This window comes from Geotrypetes seraphini, chromosome 8, assembly GCF_902459505.1.
Source record: "Geotrypetes seraphini chromosome 8, aGeoSer1.1, whole genome shotgun sequence".
NCBI classification, from domain to species: domain Eukaryota; kingdom Metazoa; phylum Chordata; class Amphibia; order Gymnophiona; family Dermophiidae; genus Geotrypetes; species Geotrypetes seraphini.
The window spans coordinates 134,989,879-135,003,964 of NC_047091.1; the positions used below are offsets into that span (position 1 = coordinate 134,989,879).

Below are 14,086 nucleotides of genomic sequence, written 5' to 3' on the forward strand. Positions count from 1 at the left end.
CCCCTTTCTTTCTTTCTCCCACATCCAGCATTTGTCCCCTCATTCCCCATCTGTCCCCTTTCTTCTCTCCTCTCACATCAGTATTTGTCCCCTCTTCCCCCTCATCCACTGTCTATCTCCTTTCTTCCCTCTTCCCACATCCAGCATTTGTCCCTTCTTTCCCCCTCATCCACTGTCGGTCCCCATTTCTTCCCTCCTCCCACATCCAGCATTTGTCCCCTCTTTCCCCCTCATTCACTATCTGTCCCCTTTCTTCCCTCCTCCCATATCCAGCATTTGTCCCCTCTTTCCCCTTTCTTCTCTCCTTTCACATCAGCATTTGTCCCCTCTTACCCCTCATCCACTGTCTGTCCCCTTTCTTCACTCCTCCCACATCCAGCATTTGTTCTCTCTTCCCCCTCATCCACTGTCTGTCCCCTTTCTTCGCCCTTCCACAACCAGCATCTGTCCCCTCTTTCCCCCTCATTCACTATCTGTCCCCTTTCTTCCCTCCTCCCAAGTCCAGCATTTGTCCCCTCTTTCCCCCTCATCCACTGTCTGTCCCCCTTTCTTCCCTCCTCCCACATCCAGTATTTGTCCCCTCTTTTCCCCTCATTCACTATCTGTCCCCTTTCTTCCCTCCTCCCAAGTCCAGCATTTGTCCCCTCTTTCCCCCCTCATCCACTGTCTGTCCCCCTTTCTCCCACATCCAGCATTTGTCCCTTCTTTCCCTGTCTGTCCCCTCTCTTCTCTCCTCTCACATCAGCATCTGTCCCCTCTTTCCCCCTCATTCACTATCTGTCCCCTTTCTTCCCTCCTCCCAAGTCCAGCATTTGTCCCCTCTTTCCCCCTCATCCACTGTCTGTCCCCCTTTCTTCCCTCCTCCCACATCCAGTATTTGTCCCCTCTTTCCCCCTCATTCACTATCTGTCCCCTTTCTTCCCTCCTCTCAAGTCCAGCATTTGTCCCCTCTTTCCCCCCTCATCCACTGTCTGTCCCCCTTTCTTCCTTTCTCCCACATCCAGCATTTGTCCCCTCTTTCCCTGTCTGTCCCCTCTCTTCTCTCCTCTCACATCAGCATTTGTCCCCTTTTCCCCCCTCATCCACTGTCTGTCCCCTTTCTTCGCCCTTCCACATCCAGCATCTGTCTCCTCTCCCCTTAATCCAATATTTGCTCTCTTTCTTCCCCTCTATCTCCCCCTACATGCAGTCTGTCCCCTTCTACCCCATCCCTCATTCAGCGTCTGCCGCCATTCTCCCGCTAATCCAATGTCTCTCCTCCTAAAACCAGTGCCTGCCCCCTTCTTCCCCCATCCAGCGTCTCTCCCCTCTGACACCGCTACAGCTACCGCTGCTAATGTTAGTCTGCTAAACAGCGGTTGCAGCAAACTAAGAGAACTTCCCCCACCCCAGCAGAATCGCACGGCTTCCTTCCTTTTCACGGTTGCCTCTGCCCCGGAACAGGAAGTGAAATCATCGGTGGGCGGTACCGGCAGCCGCGAGGAGGAAGCTGTGCAGCAGCCGGTCCCATGGTCTTTCTTTCTTATTCAGTTGTGGCGGCATTGTAACTGCGGCTTCAGTGGGGAAATCCTCCGGGTTTTTGGGGGTGCCACGGCACCCGTGGCTCCCCCCGTTCCGACTCCTATTAGCATCTTCACTGCTGCTTGCTAATGAAACAAAGGGCAGCTTCTCAAAGCAACAGAAAAAAAGGGCTTCAGTCATACAGAGATTGTCAAAGTATGTAAGACTGAAAATGTCGTCGACTCGAGATATTTAAAATTGCGGTATTGGAGTAGCAGATATTAAAGGATTTTTTTAGCACCCTTGGTATTTGCATGTTTTTCTTGTATGTAATAACATTCCTGAAAACAATTGGAAAGTATGCTGCTTTTTTAGTGGAGGAGTAACCTAGTGTTAAAGCAGTGGGCTTAGAGCAAGGGAAGTCTAAAATCTTTGCTCTCTTACTAATGCTTCTTGAGTAAGTTATTTCGTCCTCCTTTGCTTTAGGTCAGTGGTTCTGAACCTCGGATGATGTCCAGTGTGTCATACATATTTAATAATGTAATGGGAAAATACTAAGGGCTACTTTTACTAAGGTGCGCTAGCATTTTTAGCGCACGTAGGGAATTACCGCACGCTACGCTTCTAGAACTAACGCCAGCTCAATGCTGGTGTTAAGGTCTAGTGCGCGCGGCAATGTAGCGTGTGCTGTTCCACGCGTTAAAGCCCTAGCGCACCTTCGTAAAAGGCATTCATATAAATAATATTAATTTTTCTAATGCCACTTTTCAAACTTATTTTAAAAAATTTTTAAAAAATTTATTTATAATTTTTTAATGGAGGCACTGAGCACATTCATAAATTATTTTTAAAAACGGTTTAAAAATTTTTTATTTTTTATTTTTTTTAATATTCTTTATTCATTTTGAAAACTTACAACAAGTGTACAGGAATATATCATTAGTAACAACAATAACACTTGTAATTCTCATTTAATTCTACAAACATAAAAATTATATCCCGTCCCACCCACCTTCTTTCAAATATTTTAATCAAATTTTTAATAAGTTTGAAAAGTGGCATTAGAAAAATTAATAATACATATGAACATTAAAATTCACAACTGAACAAAAATAATGTCCTAAATATTTAATTAATTATTTGCAACGGAAATATAAACTATTCTTAAATAGAAATTATTTTTAATCTACTAAATCATCACATTTTATTTTTTCTAACTTGAACTATTTACAAATTTATTTAATTTGTTTTCTATCCCATTGTTCCCAAAGAGTACAGAACGGGTTGTGGGTTTAACATACATCATTTCCATACAAGTTTACGATACAAGTTTTTATCCTAACTTGATACATTTTAGGGTATAATATTAATACAGTATACATAATATACAGTTACTGGTTACAATTTGCTATAGTTATCCTTACAGTGCAAGGTTTTCAGTACAAGATTTATTCTAATTTGACACACAGAAAGTTACAGTGTATGATACAAGTTATCCTTATGTGGCACATACTGGATCTGGTGCCAATATACATTTCTTTGTAGTCCATTGGTCAAGGGTAGGGGTTTAGGTAAAGATGTATGTTTTTATTGCTTTTCTACAGCAGAGGAGTCCTTCAAGGGATCTGATCTACGGGTACAGTCGATTCCAGTGGCTCGGTATGAAGTGAGAGTAGGACCATCGCTTTGCAGTTGAAGGGCATGACCAGGGGGCATTTTGAGGCATATTCATCCTGGGAGCAGAAGGACTGGTTCGGCACGTACGAAGGAAGCTTAGTCGTCACATAGCCTGGCACCATGTGCAAGGATTTGAACACTAGTATCAGGCCCTTGAAGACACAACATTTGGCTACAGGTAGCCAGTGAGCTGACGCTAGAGCCTGGAAGACAGGATCACAGGCATGGAGGTTTTTCAGAAGTCTGATCGCCACGTTTTAAACATGCTGGAGACGTCATACATTCTTCACCTTGAGACTGTTGAATAGTGCATTGCAGTAATCCATGAGGGAAAATAGTAAGGCATAGAATAGTTGGGCAAAGTCAGATTCTGAAAAGTAGTTCCTTATTTTTCAGAGTTGTCATAGGCAGTAAAATGAGAAAGATACCACTTGAGAGATTTGGTTGGAAAGCGGCAGGTTGTAATCGAGGAGTATTCCTAAGCTGCGCACTTGGTCTTTTGCAGATATAGTAGTTGAATCCCAGCACAGCGAGAGATGGGCACGGTCACAGCGTTCTTTGCGGATCCAAACAAGTTCCGTCTTGGAGGCATTTAGTTGTAATTTGTTGACGGCATCCAGTTTTTGATTTCCGAGAGTCAGACTAGGAGTTTCGCAATCTGGGTGTTACGAGCAAGTAGGTACAGTTGGATGTCACCCGCGAAGAAGTGATATGGGGTTGAATGGTAGCCAAATTCGTACTAACTTAGGGCTCCTTTTACTAAGCTGCGGTAGCGTTTTTACCACATGCTGCAGATTAGTGTGCACTGCCCCCCCCCGTGCCACGCGGGAAAACTAACGCCAGCTCAATGGAGGCGTTAGCATCTAGCGCGCGCAGCATTGCAGCGTACACTAAAACCGCTAGCACAGCTTGGTAAAAGGAGCCCTTAAAGTCAACATCAATAACCTTTACCCATTCTAGAGTACAGAGCTAGGATATTCCCCTTACATTTTGTTGCAACATTTCTAGTTGGGGCTGGTGGAGGTAGTTATTTAGGGTAGTGGGGAGTAGAAATAGGGACCAGTTAATGAAGGATTAAAGTACTTGACTCTGGGTCTCTGTTCTACCAAGCTTGCAGGCACAGATAGTTGTTAAATAAACCACAGGCTTGCTGTCTGTCAAATATTTGGTGACACTGGTTGAGAATCACTGCTTTAGGTACAAACCCTGAATGCAAGCCTCTTAGGGATAGGGAAATATCTACTGTACCTGCTTATAACTCATCCAGAGCTACTAATGAAAAGATGTCAACTGAATTTTAACATAAGCATAAGTGGCATTTTGTGATCCTTGGATGAATGAAGAAACTAGTGACTTGTCTGACTTTTTTTTGTTGTTGTTGTTTATGAAGACACATGATAATACTGATATTTTTGTAGCTCTGTCCCAGAATTGTTCCCTTTTTGGCGCAAAATATTAGGTTATACAAGCTCTGGATCTTATTTTGGGAAGCCAGAAGTCAGAAAAGATAGCAATCATACACTTAAGGCCATATTCTATGTATGGCACTCAAAAAATTAGTGCCGACTAGAACTGCTTAATGTGATTCTGTAAAAGGAACATACACCTTAAAGCAGGGGTAGGGAACTCCGGTCCTCGAGAGCTGTATTCCAGTCAGGTTTTCAGGATTTCCCCATGAATATGCATGAGATCTATTTGCATGCATTGCTTTCAATGCATATTAATTGGGGAAATCCTGAAAACCCGACTGGAATATGGCTCTCGAGGACCGGAGTTCCCTACCCCTGCCTTAAAGAATCAAGCTAAGTGCCAGTGTACATCATAACTTTTAGGTGCATCCATTTAGGCCAAGGAAAACCAGACTTAAATACCTACACTTAATTTGTGTGTGTATAGAGCATATTCTATAACAGTGCGTGTAACTTTCAGGAATGCCCATGATTTGCCCATGCTCCTCCTCTGGTCATGTCCCCTTTTCAGCTTTGCACACTAGAACTGATGTGCGGCACTTTATAGAATGTGCCTACAAAGTTGTGCGTGTAACTTCTAACTAGTGTCAATTAGCATCAATTATGAGGCTTAATTGCCAATTAGTGCCTATTAGGCCTAGTAAACAATTAAGTGTGCATAAATCAACTCATGCACAACTTAAGGCAGTCATGTACAGAATTTGAGGGTTAATGAGGGGACAGTAAATTTCATTTAAATATGCAGTCATAAAAAGGATTTTTCTATATTTCTTGTTTATGTAAAAAAAAAAAAAATCATGATGAATTGGGGTAAAACCTAGCATTAAGATGATTTAATAGCTAAAGTGGGAGCAGGAGTTAGAATCTTCCTGGTCAGTCCCAAGAAATAATTCTGCCGGCTGAACACAGCTTCTTGTATTTGTGTTCTTACTGTATCCACCTTCCTGAACAAAGGTGTTGGTTGTAGTTGGCATTTTTGTGGATTGTTTTTCTTTTCTGAGGATAGTATGTGGTATGAGGCAGTCCGTCATTGATATTGTTGGTCCATTTCACCCACAGAGAGGAACTTGATTACTAAAAGCTAAAGTATCAGAAGATGAAGACGGTGCTCATGGTTGCAGAGAAACCATCTCTGGCACAGTCCATAGCAAAAATTCTCTCAAGAGGTAACTGGAGAGGGGGGAACATAATCTGCTCTAGAGCCATTTCATTCACTGTCGTATGTTTGATTACAAGAACGTTCACGCCATGTGTCTGATTGCAAGTATGCAAACAAATGAAAAGTAGTATTTGTTCCAGGGTTTTACATCCATATTATCTGTCACTTTGGTGATGGCACCTTATAATTTTTGAATCTCTTGCAATTAGGATGTGGTCATCAAAGAGGAAGCTTAAGCAGAGTGTTTTCTTGACTGTCTTTGTACCATGGGAAGAGAAGCCTTTGTCCTTGGGGTGGCTTGAGCTTTCTCTGACTAAAAGGAGGGTTTCATGGGGGAAGTGGGGTTGTTAGGTCATACCTGACTTGGAAGATGGAATGGAGAAAGCTCAATAGGCTGTAAGAAATTCAAGAAATAGAAGAATAGAACATAAGAACATAAGAATTGCCGCTTCTGGGTCAAACCAGTGGTCCATCGTGCCCAGCAGTCTGCTCATACGGTGGTCCTTAGGTCAAAGGCCAATGCTCTAAATAATTCCAGCTTTACCTGCATACATTCCAGTTTAGCAGGAACTTGTCCATCTTTGTCTTGAATCCCTGGAGGGTGTTTTTCCCCATAACATACTTTAAAGTATTAATATGGGCCTGTTTTTACTTTGGCGGGAAAAGAACAAATATTTCAGCATTTATTTGAACGGTTGCCCTCCCAAAGTGCTGGATGTGATTTCAGAGTAGGTGGGATTGGCCTTCAGTTTTATGGAGCTATTGACCTTTTTTTTCTTTTTTTTTTTTTTTTAAGAATTAAAGGATGTATATAAAGCTAGTGCTGAATAAAATACTAACATTCTAGATTTTATGTAAGCTGTATTAGGTTGGCAGCATTTTTGTGTCTCTGTGGATCATTAGCAGCTGCCAGTAAAAAAGTTAAAATGTAAGTTATGATATTCTATTTGCATAAATGATACTGTACTTTGAGCCAAAGGACTGAAAAAGGGAAACATATATAGGAGGCCAAAGGACAGAGACTTTTCTGTACCTAATTTGTTTGATTCTACCAGAAAGTTTCAGCAAGTCACAGATTCCACATTCTGTGGTGGAATTTAAAATATTTAACCCTTACAATATCTGATCTTAGGAAAAGTGCTCCAGATGACTCAAATTGAACATCTTATCTTATAAGATCACCTCTGCATAGTATATGCTCAAAGGCCTTGTTTTTGTTTTTTTGCTGAATCCAGCATACAGTGCTTTCTAATTTGGCACATCTCTCTTTTTTGCTGTTATTATGTTGCAGGATCCATGTCCACTCGTAAGGGATTGAATGGAGCATGTTCTGTGCATGAGTACGCAGGGTCTTTCATGGGACAAAGTGTCCGCTTTAAGATGACCTCTGTTTGTGGCCATGTGATGACCTTAGACTTTATAGGTAAGACACTTAGGGTTAGATTCACTAAGCAAACCGATCGTGTACCGATCGATTTGCGAGCCCTTTGCGACCCGATTTCCCTCCTGCAGTATTCACTAACCTGTTTTGCGATCCGATTCCGATCCACGCATGTAAATGAGGAGAACTGCATGCAAAGTAGGCAGGGACACAATTCACTAAACAAATTTGGTGATTCGACTGTGCTGGCCGATCAACCCAAAAAGCAACTGTTGAGGACCAGTCGTTGAAGCCCTTTCCGACTACCTTCTGCTACCCTGCTCTCAGTCCTGTCAGCCCCGATCTCCTGCTTCCCCGATCTGCCTGCCTGCCTGCCTCGACACTGCCCTGATCGCCTGCCTGCCCCAACTCTCCCACCCTTCCCCACAGTGTAAGCCTGCAGGCTTTAAAGCGGGTTAAAACCACGAGCTGTAAAAGAAGTTTAAAAGAAGAAAAAAGAAGTGCCGGGTCGAGTGATCCGTGCCGGCAGAGGGGGTGTTCCTCCGATTGCCCCCATCTGCACGTTGCAGTTTAATGCATTCGTTAGACCTGCCTGGATCGGGCCCAATCGGGTAGGTTAGTAAATCTAGCCCTTAGGTAGGATTGTACGTGTTCCTTTGATAAAGGTGATATTGGACTTTAAATTGGGTAGATTTGGGAGTAACATTAGGGCACATTTCTTCACAGAGAAGATGGTGAAAGCATGAACAGCCCCTTATTGGTGGTGGTGAAGGTAAATTACTGAAAATTTCAGTAAGGCTTCGGATAAGCAGAGAGGCCTTTTAACTGAGAAGTGAGAAGCCTTCTTGACAGTTGGCAGACTAGATGCCTAATAGTTCGTATTTGCCACAGTAGTCCATGTTTCTAAGAAAAGTACTACAATATGAGCTGTACATCTTTAGCCTCTGAACAATTCAGGGCTTGGGGCATATTCAGGGTGTGGTATATTTTCCTTTCTGTTCTGTCTGTAAGTTATTTTTGTGCTTTTAAATTTTCTATTCTGCTTTACTGTGAAAAGCTGATTGTTAAATGTTAATAAAAATGTAAAAATCCTTTTTTTTTTACCTTCCAGGGAAATATAATAACTGGGATAAAGTGGATCCAGCTGAGCTCTTCAGCAAAGCTCCAACAGAAAAGAAAGAGGCCAACCCCAAACTCAGCATGGTGAAGTTCCTTCAGGTACAGAAATGGCCTAGAATTTATTGATGTTTGGGGACACAAGGAATCTTGATATATGGATGCTTCCACGTCTATATATTGAAATTCATCTGCCTAAATATACTTGTATATAGAATCCAGGTGGCAATGAGCTAATGAATGCAAAAATGTCTAATTGGATAAATACTAACAAGCTCATCGGTGTTGCTCATGCCTCTTGACATAGGTAAAGAAGGAAATGAATATTTTTATGTGCGATGGGTACTTTTTGAATTATTGCAACCAGATGTTGGCCACTTTTTCGTATTGAGCTCAACTAAAGCCTGTTGCCACTTACTTGCTCATACTGCTTTGCTATGTGTCTTCTGTACTCAGAGAGGTGCAGAATCTGGCAGTAAACTGGGATATGTGTTTTGCATAATCAGCATACATTAGCATTTTACGTTTTAGGTGTAGTCCTAATGCTGGTCTGAACTTACAAAGAAGGGAAGATGCAAAGACCTCGGAAACAGCACAGTGGAGATGAAACTGGAAAAGAACATTTTTCCCATCTTTTTTTTATTATTCTGGGCTTAGTATTATAAGCCCAGTACTATGAGTATTGTCATGCTTAGGGTGTAGCTTCTTGTATTATTACCACTCAGTATTGCAGTTTGTAACACTGTGATATCAGACTCAAAAATTTGATATGGAAAACGAGCATGGATTAGCAGTAACGGTTGGTTGATATTTTTCCCCTCTGTAGGTGGAGGGCAGAAGCTGTGACTATATTGTTTTGTGGTTGGATTGTGATAAAGAAGGAGAAAACATCTGTTTTGAGGTATTGTTATAGTTCTGTGTTCTGTAATATGTTTTGAATTTTCATCTATTGTAGCAACTAAGGGCTCCTTTTACTAAGGTGCGTTAGGGCCTTAATGCGCGGAATAGCGCATGCTAGACCTTAACACCAGCATTGAGCTGGCATTATTCTAGAAGCATACCGCACAGTAATTTTGTGCGTGCACTAAAAACGCTAGCACACCTTAGTAAAAAGATCCCTAAGTGATTAGTTTATGGGCTATTTTGAAAGGCTCAATAAGGAAGATTTTAAAAGGCATTTATGCAGTTGGCAACCGTGTCAGTTGAACAAATGCTTTTTAAAATCTCTGGTGGTTTTATAGATAAAATTAGATATTTTATATGTAGACAGTCCCAATGTGTCCTTCCATAAAACTGGCATGGTTTGAGGCAGAGTGAGAATGGTGAAAAAAATGACACATTTGGTGGTAAAATTCAGTCACCGAATATATAACTTTTCTATTGATAGCTAGTAGCAAGTCTGTCTTAAAATGCCTAGCTTAAATGTTTAAATTTTTATATGTGGATTTATGGGCAGTGCTACTAAAAATATGCGGTCTGTTCAAAAAGTTCCAGGACAGTTTGAATTGTGCGCCAATGGGAAGTTCCTTTGAAATGTGCTAGGCGGCATTGAGTAGCTTGAATCCTCACGAGTAACCTCCTTTTTCTGTTTGTTAATATCTGGTTTTGTCTCCAAGCTACAACAGTTTTTGTGAAAGTATGTTTTTGTGATCAGCTATTTTTCATCACGTGTGACTTAGAGCAGCGTTACAGCGTGAAGTTCTGTTTTAAATTGGGTAAGATCGCAACAGAAACTTGTGAAATGTTGAAAGTGGCTTATGGGGAACATGTCATGAATTGTGGAAGGTGTTTTGAATGTGTCAAAATTTGCAAATTTTGTGCAAAAACGCGATGACAGTTCTTCTTCAGCCACCTTTCTCTCCTGACTTGGCCCCTGCTGACTTCTTCTTGTATTCTAAACTTGAATCCATGCTGAAAGCAATTTGACACCACTGAAGACATAAAGCAAAATTTGACACAGAAACTTTTGGCGATTCCTGAAGAGGCATTTAAGGACTGTTTCTAGAAGTGGAAACGGTGTTGGGAAAAGTGTATATGTAGGGAAGGGTAGTACTTTGAAGGGGACCCAATGGAATAAGTTGTAAATTGTTTAATACATTTTTATAAAATCAGTCCTGGAACTTTTTGAACAGACCTCGTACATATAGCTTAAAATTTAAAGTTATAATTTGGTCCTAAATACCTATCACTGACTTTTACTAAATCGCAGTAGAGGTAAATGCTCCAATGCTCATAGAATTCCTATGAGCATCGGAACATTTACTTCACCGGTCTGCGGTAGAAACCTCTACCACAGTTTAGTACAGAAAAAAAAAATAAGCACTATTCTATAAACAGTGCTCTGAATCAGGTGCCACTTATAGAATAGCAACTAGTGCTGGACTTTGCGCCTAACTTTGAGGCATGAAGATTTACACCAGCTGAAACCTGGTGTAAATCCCTGTGCCTAAATAAGTGCAGATCAGGCATATTCTGTAACAGTGTAAGCAAATTCTTGAATCTTCCATGACCTTCCTATGCCCCTGTGAGAGAGTTGGGGATTCTCCTTCAGTAATGATGCTAATATATCAATGGGCAGTAGAGGACGCTGGTTCATTGAGCTGGTAGTTAGGCTGTCCTCCAGGAGGTGGTGCTAACTGACCAGAACAGATCGTGCCTAACTTAGAGGGGTGGGACTCAGGCAGGGAGCAGTATATCTGTTCCAGACTGGAATCAGTTCTTGGGGGTCCACTAAGAGAAAGAGGATCCTGAAGGAGAGAGACCTCTAGCTGTGGCTGCATTCAAGCCCTGGGGAGGACTGGTGTGAGAAAACTAGCTGAGAACCCATCCAGGAAAACACTAAAGAGTTGAGCTTCTAATCCAAGACCTCTGTAAACTGAACCTACATATTTAAAGGTGACTGTCCTTGTGTTTGGGGTATGGCAGCTGAGCTAGTTGAGACTTTTGTTGAAGAAAAGGGGTTTCTTTAAATGTTCTGTTTGGACTGTTTAACAAGTGAAGTAGGAACCAGACTTATGGTGCTTTAAACCTGTGAGGAAACATAGTTGTATAGAGAAGTAATAAAACTAAATTTTGCTCCAGCTTGTTCTATGTTGACGTTTTTCCTATATAACTGGGACCTGGCTGTCACAGCCCCCTTTTAAGATCCCCGCACAAGAATTTACCCACACATCATTATAGAATAACACCTAGCAAGATGTACACGTAAATTCCAATTATTGGCAATTAGTGCCAGTAATTATTAGATTTCAATTATAGGCACTTTTATTTGTTACATAAATTGGGCACATTCCAAAATTTGCACACAATTTTGTGCGCCATATATAGAGACTGGGGGTTAAAGTTTAACTGTGATCATACTTCTAAATATTGATTTCTGCATTCAAAAATCTCACTGTGAAAGAGCATGTCCTTCAGAGGTGAGGGACTTTAGAATCGGTAATGTGGTATGAGTAGGATGATGATAAAGGGTTAAAATTTGTTTGCTTGCTGTCTTAGGTGCTGGATGCTGTCCTCCCTGTGATGAATAAATGCCACAGTAGTGAGAGGACAGTGCACAGAGCCAAATTCAGTTCTATCACCGACACGGACATTTGTAACGCCATGAACCGACTCGGGGAGCCAAACCAGAATGAAGCACTGTCTGTGGATGCACGGCAGGAGCTGGACTTGCGCATTGGCTGTGCCTTTACACGGTAAGCGGGACTTCTGTGGCATGTAGCCTGACTTTCTGACCTATTTGCAGAAGGAGAATGAGGAGGACTGATTTGCAGATCAGCTTACCAAGCTGAGGATGGCATTTTTCTGATTTTGTATTTAATCTAATTGCAGTCCGCTGTAGCTCTGGCTATCTTTCAAAGATCAGTCTCCATTTTGTGCAATTCATAAAGAATCAAATGTCACTTAATCCCATTTTCAGAAAGTTTGTATTGCTTTCTTTGTTCATGTCAATTATAAGTGGAACTATGAATTCATTTATTCTCTAGCTACATAATCTCTGATTTTACCAAGTGGCTTAATCAGCAGTGGCTTCCCCATGCCCTTGGCAAAGCAGTCTCCAGAGATGGCTGGCATCCCCTGGGCACACATCAAGTTTCAAGTTTATTAGGTTGCTTGTTGAATCGCTTAATCAAACTTCTAAGCGATGTACAATAAAATATAAATGAAGGGAAACAAAAACATTACATACAATTTCTCAATTATAACGTAAAAAAAAAAGGGTAAAAAGGGAAAGAACTCCATTTTTTATAGTAAAGAAAGAACATAAAGGGAAAACACATAAGGAAGTTAAAATTGGCTGAAAAATAATTTACTAAAATAACACTGTATAAAAAATTTTACTTAATTTGCAAATGCATCCTTGAACAAAAAGGTTTTTAATTCGCATTTAAATTTCCCGAACACTTTCTCCTCCCGTAAAAACATAGGAAGCGCATTCCAGATCTGGGGGGCTGTACATGAAAAGATATATTGTCTTCTTGTGCCTATTACTTTCAAAGTAGGAATTGATAAGAGATTCCGTTCACTAGATCTTAAAGTTCTTTTAACAGAATATGGGATAAGTAGTCTGAATAAAAATGCTGGAGTTTTATTTTCTAATGTTTTAAAGATAATAGTACATAATTTGTGTGTAATTCTGTGTATGACAGGAAGCCAATGAGCCTTTTTAAGGAGTGGTGTCACATGGTCGAATTTTTTAGATTTTGTTATTAATTTAATGGAAGCATTTTGAATAATTTGTAAACGTTTAATTTCTTGTAACGTAATTCCTGTAAATAATGAGTTGCAATAATCGATTTTAGACATCACCAGAGAGTGAATAAGAATATTAAGTGCTCTAGGACAGAGGAATTTAGAAATGGATCGAATTTTCCGCAATCTATAGAAGGTGGTTTTAACAATACTACTAATATGATCATGATAATTTAGTTTGTTATCAAAAATTACTCCTAGAATTTTAGTATTTTTAACTAATTGAAGAGGAATATTTTGAATCATAATAGGAGTAACTAAGGAAAAGTTTTCCTTCCAAGGAAACAGCATGATGTTAGTTTTTTTAATATTGAGAGCCAACCTGTTTTTGTCCAGCCAATGATGAATTTGTTCCAGTTTCTCATTAATTGTCAGAATTTCATTTATATTGTTATTATTGAGGGGGTACAATAATTGGATATCATCAGCATAGGCAAAAACATGAAATCCTATAGATTGACATAATGTCAACAGAGGTGCCAAAAATATATTAAAAAGTAAAGGTGAAAGGATTGATCCTTGAGGAACCCCATATGATATTTGTGAAATTGAGGAAGAAGAATCATTAAAGATTACTGTAGATGTGCGATTACTGAAGTAAGATGTAAACCAAGCTAGAACATCATCTGTAACCCCAATAGATTGAAGTCTAGCAAGGAGTAAACCGTGATCAATCGTATCAAACGCTGCTGAGAGATCCAGAGAAGTTAAAAGCACCGATTGATGATGATCCAAGAAATATTGAATTGAAGTTGTCATACCAATTAGTGAATGTTCTGTACTATGGTGTTGTCTAAAACCGGTTTGATTAGGATGTAACACGTTTGTTTGCTCTACAAACTCTGAAATTTGTTTAAAGACGATTTTTTCTGTTAACTTTGCTAAAAATGGAATGTTGGATATTGGTCTAAAATTAGACAAATCATCATGATTAGCATTTTTATCTTTAAGAATAGGTCGAATAAAGGATTTTTTCCAATCTAGTGGAACTGTTTGTTGTTTTAGACTTTCTGTTACTAATACATGAATCCA

The 14,086-nt window shown here is 40.3% G+C and overlaps 1 protein-coding gene across 1 annotated transcript in view; it reads left to right on the forward strand.

Annotated features, from left to right (window-relative positions):
• The first annotated feature begins 1,429 nt into the window (after window positions 1–1,429).
• The window catches only part of TOP3B (DNA topoisomerase III beta), a 31,284-nt gene continuing 18,627 nt past the window's right edge, over window positions 1,430–14,086 (forward strand). The window contains exons 1-6 of the mRNA XM_033957111.1: window positions 1,430–1,716; window positions 5,706–5,812; window positions 7,097–7,228; window positions 8,298–8,404; window positions 9,129–9,203; window positions 11,801–11,997. Coding sequence (XP_033813002.1) covers window positions 5,743–5,812; window positions 7,097–7,228; window positions 8,298–8,404; window positions 9,129–9,203; window positions 11,801–11,997 — 581 coding nt within the window. The 5' untranslated portion in view covers window positions 1,430–1,716; window positions 5,706–5,742. The remainder of the gene's footprint in view (window positions 1,717–5,705; window positions 5,813–7,096; window positions 7,229–8,297; window positions 8,405–9,128; window positions 9,204–11,800; window positions 11,998–14,086) is intronic.